We start from the raw sequence: 24,727 nt of genomic DNA, 5'->3' as shown, positions 1-24,727 counted from the left end.
TGCTGCTTGCCGTTTCGGTGCCCAACGCGAGCGGGAGGGGGGGGAGGGGGGGAGGGGAGCCTCTTTTTATATATAAGGTAAAAACATATAATTGCCGAAATTGAGTGATAGGTTATGCAATTAAGAAAAAACAACGGTGGGCCTCTTCATAACTAATTGATATATTTTTTTAATTCAATAATGTAATAATTATTTTTATTTTTTTATTTTTTTTACAAACCATAATTTTGGTGCCCCCCCAGGTACTTGGTGCCCTACGCACTCTGCGTACTCTGCGTATAGGGAGCGGCGACCTGGGGCCACAGCATCTGATGAGTAGGGTTAGACTAAAAGTTGAGAGTCTGATCTTTCTAGGGGTGGGTCAAATTAAGGGTTTAATACTAAATATAATGCTAATAGTGTTTGAGATACTAATACAGCAATTTATACTACTACTAGGCCTACTTCAGTAATTCTACTAAAATACTAATCTATTTATTTTCTTATTTCATTTATTCCCTGTCCCTAACATTTGAAGAGTGGTCTGATTCTGCAAGGATCACAAATTAAACCTCCGCTAAATTGATTGTACTTCTCGAGACCGAGATGGACACTGGGGACAGGTTTAGGTTTAGGGTTAGGGTTAGCCCTAGTAAACCTGTGTCTCCACAGGTTTACTCATTAAGAGCTGGACCTCAAGGGGGACGAGGTGAATGACCACATCAGGCATATGGCCTGCGGACGACTCTAGGCCTTTTGGCTCTGGCAGGAATCTGTCTGCAACTTAGCCTTGGGGTGTAAAGCTGTCCAGATCTACTACTGAAAAATATCTCACTTTCACCAGAAACAGAAAAGTACATTTAAAATATGGATCAGAGTTGGGTTCAGTTCTACTTTCCTGGAGCAGACTAAAGAAGAACGAAATAGAATCTACAAGTCAAGAGCATATATATTTCTGAATGTCTTCATTCAGGGTTTTCAACCCTGAGCCCTATTAATTGAACTCTCTAAAGATCTCTCTTCATCTAAAATAGACTGCAGGACCAAAGGACGGGGTTAGGGACTAAGTGGGCCAAGGACTTTGGGATTGAAAATAGACTCACTAAGACCCACATCGTCCTGGGTGTTCCCAAAACATGGAACTGAAAGAATGTGGGTTAGCAAGCTCACTATATACACTGGCTCTATATATACAGACCCTGGACCAGTGGGTTAACAAGCATCACTTTATATACACTATATACACTAGTAGTGGACCAGTAGTACATTTTAATATTGCATAATACCAGTAAGAGGCCGGCCTTCTGAAAAGTATGTTCTTGTATATGCACTCAGTACTTGGTTGGGGCTCATTTTGCATTAATTACTGCATGCATCAATGAATGCGGATTGGCATGGTGTTGATCAGCCTTTGGCTCCGCTGAGGTGTTATGGAAGCCCAGGTTGCTTTGATAGCAGCCTTCAGCTTGTCTGCATTGCTGGGTCTCGTGTCTTTCATCTTCCTCTTGACAATACCCCATACATTTTCTATGGAGTTCAGATCAGGCGAGTTTGCTAGTAATTCAAGCTCAGTATTCATTCAACAGGTATTGGTACTTTTGGCAGTGTGGGCAGGTGCCAAATAATCCTGCTGGAAAATGAAATCCGTATCTCTATAACGTTTGCCAGCAGAAGGAAGCATGAAGGGCTCTTAAAAGCCCTGGTAGACGGCTACGTTGACTTTAGACTTGATAAAACATAATGGACCAACAGCAGAAGATTACATGACTCCCCAAATCATTACTGACTGTGGAAAATTCACACTGGACTTTAAGCAACTTGGATTCTGTGCCTCTCCATTCTTCCTCCAAACTCTGGGACCTTGCTTTCTAAATGAAAGGAGCGACAGACAAGTTCTCTTAGCCTCGGTAAGACACTTCTGATGTCTCTGGTTCAGGAGTGGCTTGATACAAGGATTCAACATTTGTAGTAGCCCTTGTCATGGATGCGTCTGTGGGTGTTGGCTATTGATGCACTGCCTCCTGCCTCAGTCCACTCCTTGTGAAGCTCCCACACATTTTTGAATGGCCTTTGCTTGACAATCCTCTCAGGGAAGCGTTTATCCCTGTTGCTTGTGCACCTTTTTCTACCACTTTCTCCTTCCACTCAACTTTCTACGAATGTATTTAGATACAGCACTCTTTTAAAAGCCAGCTTCTTTAGCGATGATCTTTTGAGGCTTAGCCTCCTTGTTGAGGGTGTCAATGACTATCTTCTGCATACGTGTCAAGTCAGCAGTCTTCCCCCTGATTTTGGAGCCTACTGAACCAGACAGAGAGCACTCAAAGGCTCAGAAAACCTTTGCAGGTATTTTGAGGTAATTAACTGACTGGAGTGTGACACTTTGAGCCAACAATAATTAACTTTTTCACAATATTCTAATATTCTGATAGATTTTGGGGTTTTTATGAGCTGTAAGCAATAACCTCAAGATTAATACACATAATGGCTTGAATATTTCACATTGGGTGTAATGAATCGATAATATATGAGTTACCCTTTTTAAATTGAACTATTGAAATTGAATTCAACAATATTCTAATTTATTGAGATGCACCTGTATATCATTAGTGAACGTGTTATCAAGTTAATCAGTTCGGAGACTCCCCCCTGTGGTGAGGTAATGACATTGCAGCATTGAAACACAAAACACAATGCCCAATAATGCCAGATGCTCCAAATATCAGCCCACCTTTATTTACAATTCAAAACCAGACAAAAGGTTTCTCTAACATGGCAAAAAACAGGATAAAAACAAATTAACATGGATCTGGCTAAAAGGAAAGCAAAATATACGAATTGAATGCTAAATCATTTATTAGCAATAACTGTAAATGTGCATTTCTTGATATTGTTCCTAGTTTTCCAACAATTAAACCGTGGCAGCACACATGTGAATGCAACATCATAAACATCACTAACCCACACGCAGACTAACCAGACCTAGGGAGAAAACTACTGTTTGGAACCTCTTTCTGTCCCAAGCATAGATAATAAAAACAAAAGGATTCAGAAATGTGGAGCAGGGTTATGGTAAATGAGGACAGACATGTGCCTTTCGATTCATGCATGTACACTCTAAATGGTGTTTGTCTACTGGTTAACAGACAGAGGAGGGTGAGGGTGGATGCACCCCAACAGCACCTACACCAGTACTGGGGCAGGGGTCCCTGGGGCATCAGGAGAAGGGGGCATCAACAGGGACCGTGAGCCCAACACAAAGCATAGGTCTGCATCAACACATCACACACAAGTCACAGCATGCAGGGGCGGCGTTTGTCCTCCACCAAGGCCATCGTATCGAGCCTCAAGCCTCCATGCCGTCGCATTGCAACGGTGGGTCGAGACAACAAGAAACTCTGCATATACTAGTAGTTCCATTCAAATTCAAAAAGCCTATTTGAGTGTCTCTGGTGTGGCCCTAGAACAATAGCACGATAATATAAATGAATTCTACCCATCCCCCAAAAAAAGAAGTACAATATTCTTCAAACTATGATTCACATTTGTTCTATGTCGATTATAGCTAAAGTCACTGAATCTTTCTGCAAATGGATGCAAAAGAGAACTATCCCAATACAAGAGAAGGCAATTTAACACGTGTACTGGAGTGAAGATTAGGGGAATGAATTCACGACCAAACTGTCTTTCCACACACATACACATGGTCGTAATTGAAAAATACAGCATCTATATATCCCATTTGTGCATCAAACATTTTCCAGGTAAGTTACAAGACTTCCTACGTTAACAAGAGTCTCTCGAAATGGACTCCAGCCTCCCCTCCTGAAACATGAACTGCGGGGGAGGACTGAAGGTATGAAGACACAACGGGTCCGTGGGCCCGTTGCAGGGAGGACTGAAGGTACGAACACACAACTGCAGGGAGGACTGAAGGAAAGCTGAGGCCAAAGCTCTCCTAAAGGTTTGGTTTGGTGAGGGTCCGGTTGGTTTTCATATGAAATGGATGCAGGCTTCTTGGCTCAAAAGAACTTTAGGCTGAAATCCAAAGGCTTATAAGTCCATAGGCAAAGGCCTAGCAAAAACAAGAAGACAAAAACACACACACTGAGTACCACGGGTCATCTTCTCAATTGCATTGAGAAGCCATTACAAGCTTTTTCAACCCTATGAACCCTATAAAACACAGCAGATGGAAGGGTCCAACAAGATGATCACTTCTAGAAATCAAGTCTACCAGCGGACCATACCAACTGGTAGAAACAACAAGTTATGGCTGAATATGAATGAAGGGATGTCCCGTTTTAATGAGGTTAAGGAGCACACACATCTCGCCACGTGTTCCGTCTGGACTTACAGCAGGAGGCAGACGGGGGGACGGGGCACTGGGGGGCTACTACTTCCGCGGCGTGCCGGCGATGTCCTCGTCCTTCAATGTAAACTTTTTCCGAAGCGCCTCGGAGATCAGGGTGGCCGAGTCCTCCTCCCTCAGCGAGGAGCAGCCTCTGTTGAACCTGAGGAACACAGAGACAGAGACCAGCTTGAGCCTGAGGAACACAGAGACAAAGACCAGCTTGAGCCTGAGGAACACAGAAACAGAGACCAGCTTGAGCCTGAGGAACACAGAGACAGAGACCAGCTTGAGCCTGAGGAACACACACCAGAGACCAGAGTTTCGATCCATCCATATTCAACAAGCGTGAATATGGATGGAGTGTATAAACAAGCCACTGCATAACAAGCTCAAGACAAACCCCCTGCTGATAGCATGTGGTTCAGCCGGAAGATGACCAATAGGGACAGGGTGCGTATCCGTGTGACCCGGGAAGCTGAACCTGATTGGTTGAGATGGCCCCTTACCGGTCCTTGCTCATCTTCATGCGGTTCATGTCCTTCAGAATGTCCATGACGTCTGCGAAGCTGGTGGACTTGGACAGCGACACCGTGTCCTCCTCCGCTTCCCGGAACTCCATGCTGGGTCGGTCCAGGTCAAAGGTCGCCGAGCACGTCATGGAGGCAGGCAGCCGGGGGTCAGGGACCAGCTCCGACACCACGGAGACCGCGTCTTCGTCGTCCTCGTCCTCCTCTTCCTCCTCCTCAGTGACGTCGCTGATGACGAAGGAGGCGGCGGCCGTGGCGGCCGGCGGCGGGAAGGATGCCTCGAAGGGCGCCATCGAGAAGCTCATGCTGGTGTCATCAGGGGACAACAGGTCAGGGGTCAGCGGGTTGGAGCCTGGACAAAGAGAGGAGGGGGACAACAGGTCAGGGGTCAGAGCCTGGAGCGAGAGAGGAAGGGACAAAAGACTAAACCCTCTAACTGACCCCCGTCACTGGAGACTAAACCGTCTAACTGACCCCCGTCACTGGAGACTAAACCCTCTAACTGACCCCCGTCGGTGGAGACGATCTTGGCGATCTGCTGGCGCAGCCGGCTGAGCTCGTCCTGGAGCGCCGTGGTCCGGTTCATCGCCGTGACGCCCGGCTTCCTCAGACCCTCCACCTTCTTGCCCTCTCGCCGGAAGTTGGGCACCGAGGAGTTCCTGTGCAGCACCAGCAGGGGGGTGGGCCGCCACTCGTGTCTTAGGGGGCGGGAGTCACTCCTGGAACGGACAACATGACTCAGGACGGGGACAACGCCACTCAACATTTGTTTGTCTGTGGATGGACTATGTTGACACACAATAACACATTAACATTTGTCAGTCTAACATGCGTCAGTCTAACATGTGTCAGTCTGTGGATGGACTATGTTAACACACACTAACATTTGTCAGTCTAACATGCGTCAGTCTAACATGCGTCACTCCGTGGACGAGTTCAGTGTGAAGCTGCTTACCTCACTCTGGCATAAGTCTCCTCCTCATCTGCAGCGATCCAGGCGATGTCAGCCAGGGTAGGAACCGATGGGCCAAGGGGCTTCAGGGACGGGAGGCCGGGGAGTTCCTGAGGAGAACAACACAGTCATCCAGGGAAGAAGAACAACACTATTTTCCAGGGAAGATAGAACAACACAATCATCCCGGGAGGAAAGAACAACACAAACATCCAGGCAAGATGGAACAACACAAGCATCCAGGCAAGATGGAACAACACAAGCATCCATGGAAGAGAGAACAACACAATCATTCAGGGAAGATAGAACCACACAATCATACAGGGAAGATGGAACAACACAATCATCCAGGGAAGAAAGTCCATGAAATAAAAGACTGGCCACCCAAGGCTGGGTGTGGACTGTGATGATCACCTGAAAGCAGGCCCTTTGAGGAGGCTTGAGAGCCAGAGTAGAACCGATCATCCTCACGACGCTCCGAGTGGACCCATGAGGCTTGTTCTGCCAGATAGGGATAACCTCCTGAGAAGTCACAAGAAATATAAACGGGTGTCGTGCAAAAAAGGGATCGCCGTCTGCTCCCTATTGGTTGTACTGCTGCTTTAAAGATTTATATTAAAGGAAAAAAGAACTGGATTTGTAATCTAGGCCCAATGGAACAGAGCAGGGCCGATATAGAGTCATAAGGAGAATTCTTTATTTTATATGTAACACATCTATAAATCATGCTTATTACAGTCTAGTTTCCAAATATATGCATAGGCAAAGGTATTAGAGATACCAGAAACTATACTATAGTATAGTTATCATCTCTTACAATCTTGTAAATGTCATGTATGATGACGCAAAAAACTGCAAACAATTATTTTGTATTACTTAATTCCAATTATTCTGGAAAAAGAAACGTCAAAGTTTTGCGTTGACATACCCTTGCTATTAACATGGACTAAAAGAAATATTTATTTGCACACCATGTCTGATATAAACGTGTATTATACCTACACTATAGAAACCATCAGTTTACATGGCCAACAATGTGCATCATTTATACTATATTGCAGATGTAAAGATGGATCCATCGATCTACGTCAAGTTAGTTTGACGTGTAAGCGTTTATTCTGAGAAGAGCCTTACAGCATCAGAGTCCATGTTGAGTGATGGGGTTCTGCAGCAGCTGGATGTGGGGTCTGTTACAGCATCACCTCCACACACACGAACAGCATCTGAAAGGACACACAACAGGTTATATTATAGAATAAAGATGTAAGAATCAATTCATATCTTCCACACCAGCGCCGTTTAGACAGAGACCAAACCCCTTCAGGATCGTAGGTAACCTCTGCTTATTTCTCTGCCAGTAACCTACTAGCCGCTATGCTATTCTAGCAACTATGCTAGCGGTCTCCTTCAGGCCCTGGTCGGGTTGTGACCGAGCTTCTCTCTATCATTTAACATTTATCAGCCCATCTTTCAAAAGGTTCACGACATAAATCCAATATCCAACCAGTATATAACTTACAGTTGGATGATATGCACCAAGTAAACTTGACAATTAGTAACTATTGCTTCATAAAAGCCCGTTGTCCTGGTCGTCTTCAGAGCAGCTTCAGCTAGCGGTTGTTGTGGTTGAAGCCGGAAGCATTCTCCATGGACTGACAGCTGATTGGTTGAAGGGCTTCAGCTGATTGGTTGAAGGGTTTACTGGACTGATTTCCTAATATATTTGTTTACAAACCCACAACATGCGAATCCGTTTGAGAACCAAACATGAGACAAACGATTAACTATTTAATCGGCGGATGATTTATCTGCTAATTGATACATCCTGGGGTTCAGCATTTATGTACCAGAAACAACATTTACACAATGATTTTACAGGCTCTATTTAATACACTCTCATTACGAGGTGAGGATCCACAGTCCTTATTGTCTAACCTCGCCTGGACGTCATGAACTGATAATGAACTTTGGTTTGATCCATTGATCAAACCAAACTGTCTCATCCCTTTAAGTGCTGGGCGGAGCATCAGTCGGCTCACTGGTCTGCAGTGGGATTCTGTCGGCATCACAAGCTAAATATGAAATGTTTTCAACTCCAGGCCTTCCTTAAGTCAGGTCAGTGGTTCAGAATGTCCTCCTAATGTACTGATTGTGGTTCACCGGACGCTTATCGCTTGATAGCTGTTGCTGTTAGATACTGCAATGATGGGTGTCACAGTTAAAATGCGATCAGCAATGTCAGTTAGCATAAATGATAATAACCATACGAGGATGAATCTGAGATATGATGCCTGGAGGAACAGTCCTATGTTGCTCTCAACATCGATTGACTGATGAGGTGATTGATGAAGGACGATTCATATTTTGTCGTTTTTGCGTCAACTGTGTAGTCTAAATGTACACGGCTGTGTTTGTGTAGTTATATGGCTTACATAATAATGTATGACAAATTATAATGTAACATAACATAAACTAATTTCATTGATTATGGTAATGTTTTTATTTTGTGCCGAAATATCCATCGGGATGGTGTTGTACGGTAGTTAATCTGCATGGATAGCTTGAATGGAGGAGTCGTTAATGTGGCGGCGTGTCTCTGCCCTGTAGGTACGGTAACGCTGGCAGGATGCTGATAGGTTAAGGGGAGGATGATACACCCGATCTGACCCTCAGCGCCTCTCCTGAGAGGAAATGGCTCAGTCCATGAGGAGGTCCACCACTATGGGCACCATGGACCACAAGGTCCAGAGGGACACAGCCAGGACCGGCTACTTTGGAAATGTCAAAAACAGGTCAGGCCATAAGTAGGATGGGTTACTGGGGAAGCAGCCTGGCTCTGGGTTTAAGAATGGTCATGCATACTTTATCTGTGTTGGAACTGTATTATTAACTGAAGGCAGAACAGCCAACAAACCATGGTTGGAGCTCAGCTGAGACCAGGCGTTATTCTATAGCATGACTCCTCTTTTTATCAGCTTCTCACATTGGTATCTGTCATGCAAAGTTTAAATCTGACGCTAAATTGACATCTGATGCTAAATTTATATATATATATATATATATGTACACGTCTATCCTGCAGCCATTTTGATAAGCGATAAAGCATCTGGAAGTGAACGCGACACTGAGGGAACAACGTCACTCAGACGTGTGTTTGTGGGAGAGCTGTTCTCGTCCTCACGTCTCCTCTCCTCTCTTCAGGCTGGGATCCAAGCTGGCAGCCAGCGCCTCACAGGAGCTCAGTAAGAGTCCTCTGGGGGCGGGGCCTGGGGCCGGAAGTGGTCCTCGGGGGGCGGAGCCTGGGGCCAGATGTGGTCCTCCGGGGAAGGGGGCTGGGGCCGGATGTGGGGCCACGGAGGCCCGGCCCGGAGGCGGACGTCCCTTCCATGCGGAGCCCAGCGGGGCCGTCCACCACATCAGGAACCCCAAGCTGAGGCAGTACTACCTGCAAGGTAGGCTTAGAGATAACTACCATTTACAGATATACAAGATTCAAGAACTTGTCCTAGGATTATTCATGTATATGATCTGTACAGCAGGCAATGCTCTCAACATCACAGTTATAGTGTATTATTATTTAAATGTATACACTGGTAAAGGGAATGCATCCATTGTCTTCATAGGCTCCTCGCCAGAGTGTCAGCCAGCACGGCAGGAAGGACCCAGCTGCAAGGTCTGTCTGCTCTCATGGTTACATGGCGGGGTAATGCAGTGGACTGGTGAAGAGATAACTGAAGGACTCTCTGCAAACATTGATGAACTTAACGGGGTTAGGCAGTGGCCCAGGATAAGAGATAACTGAAGGACTCTGCACATTGATGAACATAACGGGGTTAGGAAGTGGAACGGGTTAAGAGATAACTGAAGGAATCGCTGCACCATGATGGACATAACAGGGTTAGGCAGTGGAATGGGTTAATAGATAAGTGTTGGGAAATACAAAGCTGAGGTTTCCCTGCTTGCCAAATGTAACGGTGGATATCTTTAGTTATGTCGCATCAGGCGTGAAATATGCTTCATGGAGTGTATAAAACCTCACAATGAAGTGTGATTTACAGCATCAATCTTACGACATTCTTCCCATAAAAACAAGGGAGGCTTTTCCTTAACAACGTCCAAAGTGCAATGAGAGCTGGTTGTTCCGTCACCATGGGCGGACGCGGTCTGTTTCAGAGTCTCTACCACAAATACTACAGGAAATATGTCTATCCAAAGGTAACTACGCAAAACGTTGAGTATTTAACTGCTGAGACGATAATATTGACCGCAGGCTCACAGGTTATTTAGAGTCTCTCTGTCATGTAGGAATGTGTCTGTGGGGTCCTGTTAACATGATTATTATAATGTTGATTGGAGCAATTCTGCTGTCCTCGGTGACTAAAAAGGTTGAGGTTGTTGTATTATTGTGTTATTGCACCATTTTATATCCTCCTAATTCCAATCATACCGGATTCAAAATGCTAACTATCTCATGTCTCATGTTCTTTCTACAATGAATATTGGTTATTGGATCAATAAGGACTGACCTATTGGGGGTCTGTAGTTGTTACCTAACCACTGATGTTTATTTACACATCAATATAAAACTTTACACGCACAACACAACTTTGTTGCCATTGATCCCGGCTGCTTGCCCTCCATCGGTACACAGCGTAATGCCTAGCGCACACAACCTCAGCAAGGGAGCAGGACTTATGTTTCTGCTCTTAATGCCGGAGCTACTAATGTACCATGATGCTGCGTCTAACAGATGTCCAATAGGAAGCCTTTAAATGATGCTGCTTTATGTCGTCCCCTTCCCCTCCCCCTCCTCCCCTCTCTTCTAGACCCCTCATAACGACACAGTGTTCAGTATCACCTTTCAGTCTGATGTCCACCCCGCACCACCTTCAACCACCTCGTCCTCCTCCACCCCTGCAGTTCTGCCCCAGACAGTAGGAGACCCCTTTAATCAGATGCAGCATTGATGGCTTTGCCCCATTGAAACGAGAGAGGAAAAACACTTTCTCTATCAAATTGTCACAATGGATTGTTTGTCGTCTCAAAACAGTGTAATGTATATCTTTTATTTTATAATGTCTTTGATGTTTTAAAAAAGGAAAGAAGGCAAATGTTAATGTTTAATTTGGCCCATTTAAACTCTTTGTGTCTCCGCTCTCAATGGAATGTCATGTAAATATGACATGAGCAGCCTGCTTGTTTATCAATCACTAAGCACCGCCCCAAACCCCTATGACACACACACACAAACCACAACACACAACACACACACAAGGCAGGCGCAGAGGCAAAGAAAGAGGGAAAGAAAGAGGAAGTGCCTTGTGGTGTGTGAGAGGAACGCCGTGTTCTCTCCTGTTCTCGTGCCATGGACTCCGTCTTACAGAGGCTGCGTGTTTTCAAGGGGAAGCAGGCCGCCGCCGCGCCATCCCCGGCAGAGCTGAGGTGGTCCGGCGCCGACCAGGGGACGACCCCCGGGCCGGAGGGGACCCCCCCGGGCGGCGGCCCCTCGCCCTCGCCGGACGCAGAGTATGACAAACTACTGGTGAGTAGCAGCCATGTGACCAGACATGTGACCGGCCATGACCAGAGCAGTGCGTGCGCGCGTGCGTGCATGCGTGTTTGTGTGCGTGTGTGTGTTGTAAACACGGAATGGGTTAACCTAGCGTTTGCTAGCGATTCTATCAACACCCTTACTGTACCGACAGCGATATATTGTTTCACCTTCGTTTCACCTTTCATGTGTTCAGTGTACTGAACGCTTAATGCTGGTAGTCTGAAGCTTTTCTCTATGACCACATCCTTTACTAATGAAAGAGGGAAGTTGCAGTGCTAGCAATTGTTAAGTAAATCCTAATGGTTTTAAAACCACAGTGCTGATCCCCACATGAACAATGTCTGTTTGCCCCTTTGGTTTCAGGGCTGGTTGACTGAGTGACTCTCCAACGCTTTACCACCCTGGTTCATACATGATGGTAACCTGCTCGACTACGTCCGTCCTTAACCATTAATCTGTGTGTGTGTGTGTGTCAGGATGTGGAGGCGGTACCCATGCCTGACGGAAAGCTGTGCCTACTCACTCTCCCGCCAGAGTGCTGCCAGGGGCAGGGGCCTGAGGCCGTCCCATACCTCAAACTGTTTTGCCGTTACATCACCGACTGCAAGGTGAGCTGCGCAGAGCGCCTGATTGGTGAAAACAAAGACCTTAAGAGAACAACATTTCCATAAGGATTTGCATACCTCAGCACCATCACACGGTCAAATCCCTCTCTCTTTCTCCCTCCTGTCTTTCTCCTCCCCGTCTCTCTCCATCCCCGTCTCTCCCCTCCCCTCTCCCTCCCTCCCGTCTCTCCCCCTCCCCGTCTGCCCCCCCTCCCGTCTCCCTCTCTCAGGGCGTGGTCTCTGGAATCCTGCTGGTGACGTCCACCAAGCTGTTCTTCGACCCGTGCAAGGCCCACCCCCTGGTGGTGGAGCACGGCTGGGAGGAGTACCTCCTCTCCGTCTCCCTGGAGCGCCTGGCCTCCGTCAGCCTCTACTCGGACATCAGCCACGTCCGCTTCAGCCAATCCCAGCACAGGTACTCACTCACTCACTCACTCACTCACTCACTCACTCACTCACTCACTCACTCACTCACTCACTCACTCCCTCCCTCCTGTGGGTCTGTAACACAACATGAGCGTGACAGAGCCCTCTCTGTAGGTGGAGGGGTAAGAAGAGCTCCCTGAGGACTCCTCCGCCGGGGGTCTGTGACTCCCTGACCAGCAGCACCACCAAGCAGGAGGAGGAGTTGGAGGCCCTGGCCTCCTTGGGCCCCTCTGGCCCCTCTGGTCGGCCATCTGGGGAGGACGGCGGCTCCGCAGACATATCCGAGGCAGAGAAACTTCGGCCGAGCGGCGGCCCCCAAGGGACGCACTCGGAGGGGGGCGCCCGGGACTCTGCTGGAGCGAGCGACCCCGAGCCAAAGAAGGAGGAGGAGCCGGGCTGGAGGAGGCTCCTGGCAGGTGAGGAGATCAGGAGGAATGGACTGGTCTTTGCTGGGTTCATCAGCGACGCCGTGACCTAGCTCTGTCCCTGTGACCTCCAGGTCCCGGGAGCAGAGCGCCAGGCGGCCCCGGGGCCGTGATGTTTGTGCGGCTGCGGACCCTGGAGAAGGAGAAGGCCCCCGCTGGGCCCCAGAGGGCCGGCGGGCCCCGGCCGGGAGGAGACGCATGGCTGGCCCTGTCCCAAGAGAGGTACACAAAGACACACAGACAGACAGACCTCCTCTCAGTTCAGAGCAGCTCCCCTCTCTCCTGTCCTCTCAGTTCTGAGCAGCTCCCCTCTCTCCCCTCCTCTCAGTTCAGAGCAGCTCCCCTCTCTCCTCTCCTCTCAGTTCTGAGCAGCTCTCCTCTCTAACTCAGTTCAGAGCCGCTCTTCTCTCTCCCCTCCTCTCAGTTCAGAGCCGCTCTTCTCTCCCCTCCTCTCCGTTCAGAGCCGCTCCCTCCTCTCCCCTCCTCTCAGTTCAGAGCTGCTCTCCTCTCTCCCCTCCTCTCAGTTCAGAGCAGCTCTTCTCCTACCTGAGCCGCTGGCGTCCGGAGACGAGGCTCCTGGAGGGTGAGGAAGAGGAGCGAGACGGGCACGACTGCGAGGAAGAGTTTGTGCTAATCGAGGACGATGAGGAAGAGCACCGGGGGGTCAAGAGTGACCGGCATGCTGGGGAGGACTGGGAGGTGAGTGGGCTCATACTAGGAGGACTGGGAGGGGAGTGGGCTCATACTGGGAGGACTGGGAGGTGAGTGAGCTTATACTGGGAGGACTGGGAGGTGAGTGGGCTCATACTGGGAGGAATGGGAGGTGTGGGCTCATACTGGGAGGTGAGTGGGCTCATACTGGGAGGACTGGGAGGTGAGCCAGCTGATACTGGGGAGGACTAGGAGGTGAGTCAGCTGATACTGGGGAGGACTAGGTGGTGAGTGGGCTCGTACTGGGAGGTGAGAAAGCTCATGCTGGGGAGGAAATGTTGTCGTGAACACAATTCCAATAGTTGTAACAGTAAGGTGATGATGGACTTCATGTTTGCGTGCAGATATTGTCTATAGAGAACGGTGGGAGCCAGCCAGCACTGCTCAGAGATCCTGAGGACCAGCAAGCGCTGCCCAGAGACCCTGAGGGACTCGCTGACATTTTGGAAGCAAGCTGCATTTTAGAAGCCTCACATGTCAGAGAGGTAAGGGGCAGCTTTTTCTCACTCACTCACTCGTTCATCCATCCATTCATTCCCTGGCTCAATGTCTCATTTGTTTAACATTTGCAATTTAATGTTTCCATACCTTTCTTGTGTTTGTACGTTTTCCTTCTACCTTCCGATCAGTTGTGCTGTTCTCTACCTTCCCATCTTGTCTCTCTCCCTAGCTGTGCACAGAGTTGCCTCCCAGAACCATTGGTCACACCTGGCAGCTCACCTACAGCACCTCGTGCCACGGCTTCAGCCTCAAGTCTCTCTATCGGAGGCTGAGGGCCTCGGACTCGCCTGCGCTCATCGTCATCAAGGACGCTCTCGATCAGGTGAAACACATGAGGCCTGTTATCAACGATATGGACGCACCACCACACCTGAATGGAGGACCAAACAACTCATAGGCTGAGAGATGCGTTTACTCTGTGTACCAGGGGTACTATTGCTTTTGATATTTGATATTGTGATACTTGCATGAGCAGACTTGTAATGTACCAAGTGATGTTTGGTGCAACATTGAGCCACTGGAAGAGCTAAGAACGATTGCCAGAGACACGAAGGATGGGGAATAGGTAGAGTAGGAGCATTTTTATACATGTGGTTCTCTTACATTGCGAGTTCTCTCCCTGTGCGGCTCAAGGTGTTTGGAAGCTTTCTCTCCCACCCACTGAGGCCCAGTGACACCTTCTACGGCACGGGAGAGACCTTCCTCTTCATGCTCCACCCGCGCTTCAAGGTCAGCTAACGACACGCTCACACCTTGTGGAGAATGAAGATCACCCGTTTGAATCCTCTGTCTCTCTCCAGTGCTTCAGGTGGACTGGAGAGAACACCTTCTTCATCAAGGGAAACCTGGATTCATTTGCCATTGGCGGGGGCAGGTAAGACGATAGTGGTGCTACATTGGCCATTAGGTTAAGAATGTAGGCCTTTGTCTTTCATTAAGTGGTAGCTTTCATCATTTGATCTTCTTTTCATACCTTTACCCCATTTTCATTAAAGCCATGACGTTCTTGATTATTTGATTGCCATGTGACTAAAGATGATGATAATAAACTATTATAACAACACTCTTCTCCACAGCGGCCACTTCGGCCTGTGGCTGGACGAGACGCTGTATCGCGGCCGCAGCCAACCCTGCTACACCTTCAACAACTGCTGCCTCTCTGAGGAGGACGACTTCCACGTCATCGCCATGGAGGTGTGGACCTTCAACTGAGGGGACGAACACGGACACACAGAAGGTGTAGGTTCCACATTTTTCAACCACACGTCTGAGAGTGTGCGCATGCTCAACGCTGGGTGTTTTGTAATGCTACTCTAGGACCTCTCTGAGACTGAGTTGTTACAGAAGTCCTTTCTGTGGTTTGGATGCCGAGCCACGTGTGACTCTTCACTACACTAAATGGACACTAAAGTAGGATTTACTTACATACTGGATAAGCCTGTCTTTTGACAAAGAGGTTATGTAAATATAATACCCGTCTCTTAATTGGTACTGTATATAACCTATGCTCGCGTAAGTGAATGATTTACTTTCTTTGGAAAAATTAAGCTCTACAAATGCATATGTGCATGGACCGCCTGCTCCATAACATCTCATACCCTCCATTCAAAATGGAGGGCAAAACATTGATACGATTATGAAGACAACAATGTCTTCTATGACAGAACAACTTGAGTATGGACGGGTCAATGGACCTACAGAACTAACCGGAACTAGAGTTCCTCTTCCTGTCTTAAGGGCGGGACTCGGTGAAGACGGACAGATGCCACCATCTTGGCTTAATCCTCTGATCGAACAAAAACTGAACATTTAATACTTTTATGCAAAATGCTTTAGAGATTGTTATGTGGCTTAATGGTTGATGTTGCCCACAAAAACACATTTATTGTAAAACAAAGGAGGTTTATTTAGTGTTTGGGGACAATGTCACTTTGAAAAACGTAGAAGTATTCATGTTTGCACCTTTTATTGTACAGGGTTAACCTAACCACATGGTTAACCCTAGCCCTAACCGTAAGGGTTACGTAAGGATTAGCCCTAACCCCTAAGGGTTATGGTTAGCCCTAGCCCTTTAAGGGTTATGGTTAGCCCTAACCCCTAAGGGTTATGGTTAGCGCTAACCCCTAAGGGTTATGGTTAGCGCTAACCCCTAAGGGTTATGGTTAGCCCTAGCCCTTTAAGGGTTATGGTTAGCCCTAGCCCTTTAAGGGTTATGGTTAGCCCTAGCCCTTTAAGGGTTATGGTTAGCCCTAACCCCTAAGGGTTATGGTTAGCGCTAACCCCTAAGGGTTATGGTTAGCGCTAACCCCTAAGGGTTATCCCTAACCCCTAAGGGTTACCCCCAACCACAGGGTCCACAGTTGTTATTGGTGGTTCAAGGCCGCGACAGGAGCACAGTGTCAATCAAACCAAGTCGTGAATCCCATGAATACATTTCCAAGAGATGTCGAGGAGGAAAAGAGACTGACGAAGAGTAAAAGCCAGTTATAGTGCAGTGTACCGCTTTATAAAAACATGGTATCATAAAATATGAACAATTTAAAAAATAACATAACAAATATGACATATTACAAGATTGTCTTTGGTGGTCACATGTCACAGCAATGAAAAGTCTGCAGTCAACGTTTGGTTTTACACGAGAACATGAGGACAAGTGAGAGCGCCTTGCAGCTGAACCGTGAAGACATTCCCTGGTGGGCTTCAGCAGAGACATCAGGCCTCATCCGGCCAAAGCTTTCAGACGAGGCCTTCATAAACTACTGAGGCCAACAACAGGAAAGGACTTCTTATGAAATGTATATATAATTATATAACAAGTTCGCCTATTATTAAATGTTATACACACAGCTGCAATATCAAATTATGTATAATGGTGCAATTGTTTTTTTTGGCAGAAAATCTAACGGCAATCTGAATGTTACAATAAACAGATTCAGGCAAATAGCCAAGACTTTGTCTAAGTTTTGTGAACATGGTCTTTAGGGATAAAAAAATATTGCATGATGAAATCACAATCATACTACTTATTTCAAGTTCCAAATTCAAACAAATAACTTCTCTGGATAACTCACTCAGTGGCTATCGCAATGATGTTTATGATTTAAAAATGTTTCAATAAAAAAACATTTAGAAGCATTTTACAGGACTCAATTAGTGTGTGGAGGTGTTGCACTTTGAGTAATTAATGTGCACAGGTTAGACCACATTTCAAATGAGGTTCTTCTTGATGATCATCATGTAGTGAAATTGACCTTCAAATCGACCAGCTCCTACTGCATGAACTCTACTGCTCTCCGCAGGGCCTCCTTCAGGAAGGCCATGTAGGTGGAGGTGGACGGGTCCTCAAAGCCCCCCGAGAAGCTGAACGCAGCGCCCTCCTCCTCCGGCTTCATGGCCGTCTCGTCCAGGAAGCTGTTGGCATTGATGTGGTGGACCTGAAAACCAGTAAAAAGACCAGTCACATGGACCTGAAACCATTACCAGTAAAAAAAAATACCAGTCCCATGGACCTGAAACCATCACCAGTAAAAAAAAAACAGTCACACAGAATTCAATCAAGGCAGAATTACACTCATGGATACTTATTGGTGGATGGAAGTAGCATTCAATACTAATAGTAATCTCTGCTAATGAAGTATGCATATATTCAAATCTTACAGAGCCAGCTCTACTTACAATGGTACCGTTGGGCAGTGCTACGATCATCTCGACTGGGAAGTTGTACTTTTCGAGGTGCAGTTGGGCTTTTTGGCCCAGAACCAGGTTCTGCTCATCAGCCTGTAATATGAATCATATTTGTAGAAGAGTCAGCAGAACATTGATGAGCAGGATGGTCTCGGTCCAAGACCTTTGTCAGACTGATCTGTTCAACTTGAACATGAAATGGAAAAGTCACTTCATTTTATTCATATTATTGGAATATAAATGCATCACTTAAAGCATGTACGTGTGATAGCCATTTTCTAGAAGCAGCCTCGCTGTTTACTGTTGACATCCTGTTAGCACCCTGCTGGCTGTACAGACCTGCATGTGCTCCAGCTCTCTGACCAGAGACCAGCTGCTGATGAAGCTGTGGTTCAGCAGGGCGAGGACGGGCGGGCTCTCCAGGACCGTCTCCCGGAGGGTCCGCCCAGAACCTACCGGAAGAGAAGAGAAGAGAGAGGAGGTGAGCCAACAGAAGGCCCTGAGTGGAGGTGAAGCCAACAACGGGCCTCTTTAACCCAGTTCTAGGGTTTCAGAAATGTTGACTGGCATCCTGCTGTCAGATCCATGGTTTACGCGGTACAGCCCCACTTCTAACTGGACATGCTACGGTCGCTAAATACAGCGTAATGCGTTGTAATGGACTGCTACTGCCAACAAGGCTAACAATAGCTTTCCTGGCTAGAAATGGTATTGCTAGTAGTTTATTTTTTTCTCAGATATTGAGCAGCCTACGAGGGCTGAGTATGATGTCACCTCAGCAGGACTGGTCGTCCAGCGCGCCCCAGAGCACGATAGAGTGAACCAGCTTGTGTTCGGCCCCGGCGCGCTCGAACGCCTCCGGGAGGGGCAGGTAGGACACCTGGGAACACAGTCACTTTGTCAGGATCTGCTAGACTCCTTCTTGAAGGGGCAGAGGGTGACCTCCAGCGCTGGTGGTAACGTACCTTCTTGAAGGGGTAGAAGGTGACCTCCAGGTGGCGCTGCGCCTCCTGCTGGCTGACCTCGGCGGTCCAGCGGATCTCCTCGAAGACGAAGTGGATGGGCTCCGGGCCGCGGCTCTCCACCACGCGGCCCTCCTCGTCCGTGACGAATGGGGGCGTGGACGGGCCGCTGGAGAGGAGCTCCAGCTGTAGACCAACATAGAACAGAATTCATCCACTCGTCCTCCCTTGAGGGGGCCGATGACGGGAGAGTTCCTGTACATGGTTCTGCTCGGTCCTGCTGGCTGTAAAGAACTATGTAGAAGTAACCTATAGCCTCCCATGCCCATGAACCATGGAGAGGTTCTCTACGTCAACACAGAGCATGGGATTTGTCCCGCTGTTTGTAGGCATTCCAGAACGTTAACGTTTCATAGTAACATCATTTGGGTTTCCCTGGTCTCAGATGCTTCTTCTATGAGCATAAAGCATTTCAGACGTCTGGGTTAATGTGTCAAGACGAGGACCTCATTCATAAAATATGTTTTGTGGAACATAGATTGCTTGTTGAGTGGTTTCCTGCAGACGTACCTGAGGCAGGAAGCCAATGTCCACCTCCATGTTGCTGCTCTCGCTGCCTCCATACAACCACTCCATGTCCACGTTCAGAGGCCTGTGGAGACATGAAGATCAGCACATGTGTGATCTAGGACATGTATGATCTAGGACAGGTGTGATCTTGGATAAATGTGATCTAGGACAGCTTCACGGGGGAGGTTCATGGAGAACCTGGAGGAAGGCCTACCTGTCGTTGGGGACGTAGAGGTGAAAGTGGCGGACGTGAGAGGCGTCCTTTGAGATGATGATGTTTCCGGTGAATTGGCCTGGAGTGAACCAGAAAGGGAAGTCTGGAACCTCGTTGAGCTGGAACTCTGCATGCACCCTGCAGCGGTGGAGAGCAAGAGAGAGAGGCACCCTTTACATGTCAGCAGACAGAAGATAAACCCAGGGTTCAGAGACAGCGATCAAATATTGAATAGGCAAATAAATGTCCTGTTCATGCATTGTGTTGAAATGCAGTCCAATAGTTGATACCTTCTGGAAAACATGTTTATAATATGTTGACCTCATATCCAGAACCCCCTCAGCTGAAGACAATGTCGTAGTAGAAGTCACTGGACCCCTCACCTGAAGACGATGACGTAGTAGAAGTCACTGGACCCCTCACCTGAAGACGATGTCGTAGTAGAAGTCACTGGTGGCCCGCAGACAGGCCACTGTGCCCTGCGGGGCGAAGCGGGACTTGACGAAGGGCCGCGGGTGGAACATGCTCAGCAGGGAGTGGAGGAACACCTGCTGGGAGCACAACACCTTGTCAGTCATGGGCCGGACTAGACTTGGGTCAAAGGTCAACGCGCCCGAGAGCATCACCTCTTTGCCCTTAGGGGGGGGCGGGTTGTAGCGGTTGTTGGGCAGGTACCCCGTGAAGATGTTGAGCTCGCTGGGGATCACCCACCAGGTGTCCCCCACCTCATGCTTGTTCTTTGGTGGGAGGAAAACCCTGAACTGGCCAGCGGAGAAGGTAGAGGAGGGCGTGGCCGGGGCCCTCCAGGCACGGAGCCCACTCAGGGAGCTGTGGGTCACCTGGGACGAGATGGAAGACAGGATGTTTTTATAGGCATGAGGATTTAATTTAACGTCTGCTGAGCAGTTGCCCTTAACATACATGAGAAACACTAAATGTTTGAGGCATGTCATTATGCAACTCTTTGAATATAATTATATATATATATATATATATAATGTGGAGTCTAGAATATAATATAATAAGACAAATTATCTTATGCACAAGAGGCATCTCTTTTTCTTTATAATCAGAATGCAGTCTTCATTATGCCAATTTATAACATGTGGCATGTAAATTTATATTAGTTTGCGACGGAGGTTGGTGGTTTTCTCAGAGTGTCTCTCTCACACAGCGTTGCCACTGTGAGGCTGAATTCCAACCAAAAGAGAGAACTGAATCCCCTGTTCCACTTTAGCTGCTGGGCGTCGTACCCCCAGAAAGCCGTCCTTGCTCTTGGTCATGGAGTCCATCTGCAGAGGCTGCATGGTCGCCTCCAGCACCAGAGTCTCTCCATTTGGGTCATGGCTCTCCTCCTCTTCAAACTCTCCTGGAGAAGTAATCCCTGGAGAAAAGTCAGAGAAGTCATCACTTATCGATACCAGAGTGTATATCACAAGGCTAAGGCAAGAGGGCGAGAGTCTGAGGCAGAAGGATGAACGTAATGGAGACTACCAGTGAGTTTCTCCGCAATAGGTCTGAACTCCTCTGGGCTGAGATATGAATCGTGGTCCGTGTCCAGGGAGCTGAAGAGGAAAAGGCCCTCTGCTCCTAGGATCTTCATGCTCTCCTCCTATTGGGGAACACATGCATCCCTGATTGGCTCTATATGGCAACATGGCATAGATGTAGATTGTGTTGACATTATGGCTTTGGAAAATAAGAATCGAAATAGCTTAAACAGGTCAACTGTCGGATGCATTCCAAACGTGCTTTACACAGTAAATGCGAGGGCTGGCAGGTTCGTCCATTTACTGCGTGCAGCTGTGCAGACCAAGAACCCCCCCCCCCCCCCCCCCCAGTAAAGACACTTCACACTCAGGGGGTACGGTTGTTCCTATCATGGTGCGTGGCAGGGAGATGTAGGTCATTATTTAAGAACACCCGGAGGATAGAAAAATGTACCATGACGATATTGGAGCCTAGTTGATATAACACACTTGTATCTACGTATTCGTTCTTAAAATATACTTACATGTCGTTTTAGTTGCTGACCATCCTGGTAATATTTTATGCCAAAAGCGAGTACAGGGACTACAGCAAACACCGCCAGCGCAGCAAGCGCCCGGGTGATCCATGAACCCTTTATCCCGGCCGAGGGCGGCCCACCGAGCCCCCGTCCCCCGGGGTCGGGCTGCTCTTCCCGGTCTGCTCCTTGATCCACGTCTCCGGCCATCCTGCCCTCCAATCCAGAATGGAGACTATTTAAGCCATACTGTGCAAACAGCCTCCTTGACTGAAATGATTTATTATAATCAGGGAAGAAACGGACCACTTATAATCCGGTAATATACTGATTTGCGGCATTCAATCTCACCACTGGACTACAGAAATGTAGCGTCACCAGTTAACTGTTTACCCTCACATCCAATCAGAACTGAGGCTGGGCTGCCTGCTCTCTTAAAGGGCCAGTCTGAACCTCGGCTCTCTGATCCCATATCATGCTTTTTTCGGGTTGATAATTGCAGTTGGGGCTACTACTAGAATAGTGTTATATGCCTGTATGTTGAAGTTGTTAACATTGTGGGTAGGCGGGAGGCAGGACTACTGCCCTGGAAGTAAAGTTTGAGCGCAAACGAGCCGTTTCACGCATTTATACAATCCTGCTTTGAACTTGCTGTTCCTAAACCATGCACCCCCGCATTGAACAGAGACTTCCTTATTTGTCCCACCTATCTTTTATCTGGAAAGACAATGTTGCTGAGCAAATGTGTTTATTTCAAAGTATTTGTTTGTGTCCAACATTGTCAACTGTTTTCATCAGTCTCACTTTCTCCAGATCACTCGTGCTCGTCCTCCTCTTCTCCCTATACGCTCTCCGGGCGCAGGAGGGTACAACTAAAACACACGCTGAATATTATTTATTTTATTTACAGGCCTATGGAATTATCTTATTGGCATAATCACGAGATGATATCAACCAAACACTAATATTTAAAGGGCCAGTATGAACCTCGGCTCTCTTAAAAGGGCCAGACTGAACACTTTTCTATTATACTTTGAAACGTGGCATCTATTATGCACAGCAATAGCAAGGTAATTGTGTGAGATAATGTGCCAAGCTCAACGGTATTAATCTGTTCATAAAGCAAAAGACAAACATTTAAATTGACATGTAGGTCATTTGTTAGACATTTGAATTACACTATTCACTCAAATATATTTGCATGGGAAATCCTTTTGATTAGGACTCCATGTAAACATTTTAAAACCATAAATCTAGTTTTGTTATGTTTGAGTATCAAAACGATAATACACAGAATCATTGTAGGGTCAGGAACAGTCCATTCTCAATCCTTGTAGGGTCAGGCACAGTTCATTTTCAATCATTGCAGGGTCAGGTAGAGTCCATATCAATCCATTTCCTCTTCAATGGGCTGCGTCGTGACTTCTATCTTCTTGGGGGCGATGAAGGACCCCATGCCGGCGGCCCTCTCCGCCTCCGCCTGGGTATAGGGCTCCTCTCTGAGGAGCCTCAGCCTGGAGAACGGAGGCAGAACCAGACAGCATTACCATGGAGACCAGGGTCACCAGACAGCATTACCATGGGGACCAGGGTCACCAGAGAGCATTACCATGGGGACCAGGGTCACCAGAGAGCATTACCATGGGGACCAGGGTCACCAGACAGCATTACCATGGGGGCCAGGGTCACCAGACAGCATTACCATGGGGACCAGAGTCACCAGACAGCATTACCATGGGGACCAGAGTCACCAGACAGTATTACCATGGGGACCAGTGTCACCAGAGAGCATTACCATGGGGACCAGAGTCACCAGACAGCATTACCATGGGGACCAGAGTCATCAGACAGCATTACCATGGAGACCAGTGTCACCAGAGAGCATTACCATGGAGACCAGGAACCCATTTGGATTCCCTTAATTCACCTATTGTTAATATTAATATCAACATCGTTAACAACTTGGAATAATGAGGGCTATTCTGGATTTTTTATAAATTTATTCCAGTATTGGTCCAGTCATACAGTGCGTTGGAAAAAAAACAAGTTTTAACCATAGTGCCAATTAGGAACTCGTGCCAAAACAACATTGATACATGTAGATTTATTTTTGGACGGTAAGGATTGTATTTTAATAAAGGAGTTGTAATATTTCAGAGCTATTATTTGAGCATTATTTGTCTGTCAGCTATTAGAGAGTGAAATGCGCTGAGTTGATTTGACTGCGTTTGAGCCAGTTTGGATTTGAGACCGCTCCTGGCTGGATTATGGTCGATTAGTTTCAAAATCTTTCAATCACTCTTCTGCTCTATTATGCTCCTGCTTCAAGATATTGATATTAATACAAATAAACATTTACATAAATAAATGTATTGCTTGAATATGGTATCTTACTGTTTTTTGTGGATTTTTGTTTTGAAATGTTCTTTCAATGACCTCATATCCACAAAATATCTCCTGTAAGAAAAAAAGAGAAAAAGTGAATTATGATGATACACCAAGGTCCTTTATGTAAAAAAAAAATTCCCCGTAAGAAGGGAATGGATAATTAATTATGATACAGGTATGATGATCATATCCTCACGCGCAGGTTATGCAGTAGTGCTGAGCACAGCCAGTGACGTCAAAGTCCACCTCTTGGTGGAGGAGCTTGGTGGCCACTTCAGGCTTCAGGTCGGAGTGGATCTGATCCAAGTCTTTAGTCCTGCGCTTCGTCTTCCACTTCCTTGCCTTGTTTTTATGAGAGTCACTGTTGTGGTTCCCGTACGATTTAGATTTCCCCATGATTCTAGGATTTGAAATAAAACGTAATGGATTCAGAACAGCGATCAAATTAAATATATAGTGCGACTTTGTTTCGGGTCGAGTCTGTTGTTATTCAAAACACACAACACACGCGTCGACTGTGGAAACACCGTAGCTTATATTGCCAAAGGGACACTTACACTGTTTGTTTCTACGCAGTCCGCGTTATTGACATTAGATATCCTAAGACGATAAAATAGATAATAGATCATATTACTTTATAAAGTATGTGAACGTCAGCTCCCTTTGCTTACCTTTAACACGTGCACGCCACCACTGAGGAGGGATCGTTTCCGGGTTAATATGCAGACGTTCATTCCTCCCGGCAGAGGGCAGCAGATTATTTTGACAAAAAAAACGCCTGGAAAGTCAAATAAATAAAAGTTCGTTCAAGTATCAAATGCAAACACCAAAAAAATTGCACAAGTCAGGATTCTGATTAAATAGTATGTT

General features: G+C 47.1%; 4 protein-coding genes across 7 annotated transcripts; 1 reads left to right on the top strand and 3 right to left on the bottom strand.

The window, feature by feature from the left end:
- Window positions 1–2,693: 2,693 nt before the first annotated feature.
- On the bottom strand, window positions 2,694–7,439 carry mtfr1l (mitochondrial fission regulator 1-like). Of its 2 annotated transcripts, none has more exons than XM_079752410.1 (8): window positions 7,332–7,439; window positions 6,947–7,035; window positions 6,227–6,334; window positions 5,816–5,922; window positions 5,368–5,579; window positions 4,840–5,212; window positions 4,337–4,493; window positions 2,694–4,054 (listed from the first exon to the last, which is right to left on the bottom strand). In XM_079752410.1, the coding sequence occupies exons 2-7, from the start codon at window positions 6,959–6,961 to the stop codon at window positions 4,376–4,378; spliced, it is 933 nt and encodes a 310-aa protein (XP_079608536.1). In that variant the 5' UTR covers window positions 6,962–7,035; window positions 7,332–7,439; the 3' UTR covers window positions 2,694–4,054; window positions 4,337–4,375. The 2 variants fall into 2 exon arrangements, with proteins under 2 accessions (XP_079608536.1, XP_079608537.1); XM_079752411.1 differs by having other exon boundaries at window positions 6,227–6,313.
- A 409-nt stretch (window positions 7,440–7,848) lies between these two features.
- Window positions 7,849–15,254, top strand: LOC307087083 (uncharacterized protein). The gene is made up of 16 exons (XM_079752526.1): window positions 7,849–7,927; window positions 8,420–8,604; window positions 9,014–9,264; window positions 9,436–9,485; window positions 10,639–10,746; window positions 11,214–11,354; window positions 11,843–11,974; window positions 12,202–12,386; window positions 12,512–12,813; window positions 12,897–13,044; window positions 13,347–13,521; window positions 13,878–14,018; window positions 14,204–14,356; window positions 14,668–14,763; window positions 14,835–14,908; window positions 15,111–15,254. Exons 2-16 carry the CDS (start codon window positions 8,504–8,506, stop codon window positions 15,244–15,246), a joined length of 2,193 nt encoding a protein of 730 aa, XP_079608652.1. The 5' UTR covers window positions 7,849–7,927; window positions 8,420–8,503; the 3' UTR covers window positions 15,247–15,254.
- Window positions 15,255–17,288: 2,034 nt separating this feature from the next.
- selenon (selenoprotein N) lies at window positions 17,289–21,833 on the bottom strand. Of its 2 annotated transcripts, XM_079752527.1 has the most exons (13): window positions 21,776–21,833; window positions 21,479–21,680; window positions 20,959–21,076; window positions 20,718–20,848; window positions 20,091–20,303; window positions 19,888–20,012; window positions 19,465–19,602; window positions 19,251–19,332; window positions 18,684–18,866; window positions 18,493–18,598; window positions 18,058–18,170; window positions 17,710–17,811; window positions 17,289–17,468 (listed from the first exon to the last, which is right to left on the bottom strand). In XM_079752527.1, the coding sequence occupies exons 1-13, from the start codon at window positions 21,808–21,810 to the stop codon at window positions 17,304–17,306; spliced, it is 1,713 nt and encodes a 570-aa protein (XP_079608653.1). In that variant the 5' UTR covers window positions 21,811–21,833; the 3' UTR covers window positions 17,289–17,303. The 2 variants fall into 2 exon arrangements, with proteins under 2 accessions (XP_079608653.1, XP_079608654.1); XM_079752528.1 differs by having other exon boundaries at window positions 21,479–21,809.
- A 412-nt stretch (window positions 21,834–22,245) lies between these two features.
- Window positions 22,246–24,654, bottom strand: znf593 (zinc finger protein 593). 2 transcript variants are annotated; one of them, XM_079752578.1, is made up of 4 exons: window positions 24,529–24,654; window positions 24,054–24,257; window positions 23,864–23,926; window positions 22,246–22,983 (listed from the first exon to the last, which is right to left on the bottom strand). In XM_079752578.1, the coding sequence occupies exons 2-4, from the start codon at window positions 24,251–24,253 to the stop codon at window positions 22,857–22,859; spliced, it is 390 nt and encodes a 129-aa protein (XP_079608704.1). In that variant the 5' UTR covers window positions 24,254–24,257; window positions 24,529–24,654; the 3' UTR covers window positions 22,246–22,856. The 2 variants fall into 2 exon arrangements, with proteins under 2 accessions (XP_079608704.1, XP_079608705.1); XM_079752579.1 differs by lacking the exon at window positions 24,529–24,654 and adding an exon at window positions 24,415–24,526.
- Window positions 24,655–24,727: the final 73 nt, after the last annotated feature.

This window comes from Pollachius pollachius (assembly GCF_949987615.1).
Source record: "Pollachius pollachius genome assembly, chromosome: 15".
NCBI classification, from domain to species: Eukaryota; Metazoa; Chordata; class Actinopteri; order Gadiformes; family Gadidae; genus Pollachius; species Pollachius pollachius.
Note: the sequence above shows the minus strand (reverse complement) of the source record. Positions and strands in the feature narration are given on the sequence as shown.

Excerpts from the sequence above, each read along its gene's own strand:
- mtfr1l (XM_079752410.1), bottom strand. Across the intron at positions 5,580-5,815 it reads GAGACTTATGCCAGAGTGAG|GAGTGACTCCCGCCCCCTAA; the intron begins GTAAGCAGCTTC and ends TGTCCGTTCCAG. Across the intron at positions 4,494-4,839 it reads ATGAAGATGAGCAAGGACCG|GTTCAACAGAGGCTGCTCCT; the intron begins GTAAGGGGCCAT and ends TGTGTTCCTCAG.
- LOC307087083 (XM_079752526.1), top strand. The coding sequence starts at position 8,504 with ATGGCTCAGTCCATGAGGAGGTCCACCACTATGGGCACCATGGACCAC. Across the intron at positions 8,605-9,013 it reads TTTGGAAATGTCAAAAACAG|GCTGGGATCCAAGCTGGCAG; the intron begins GTCAGGCCATAA and ends TCCTCTCTTCAG. Across the intron at positions 13,045-13,346 it reads CTGGCCCTGTCCCAAGAGAG|TTCAGAGCAGCTCTTCTCCT; the intron begins GTACACAAAGAC and ends CCCTCCTCTCAG.
- znf593 (XM_079752578.1), bottom strand. The coding sequence starts at position 24,253 with ATGGGGAAATCTAAATCGTACGGGAACCACAACAGTGACTCTCATAAA. Across the intron at positions 23,927-24,053 it reads CACTACTGCATAACCTGCGC|GAGATATTTTGTGGATATGA; the intron begins GTGAGGATATGA and ends TTTTTCTTACAG. Across the intron at positions 22,984-23,863 it reads ACAAAAATCCACAAAAAACA|GCTGAGGCTCCTCAGAGAGG; the intron begins GTAAGATACCAT and ends TCCGTTCTCCAG.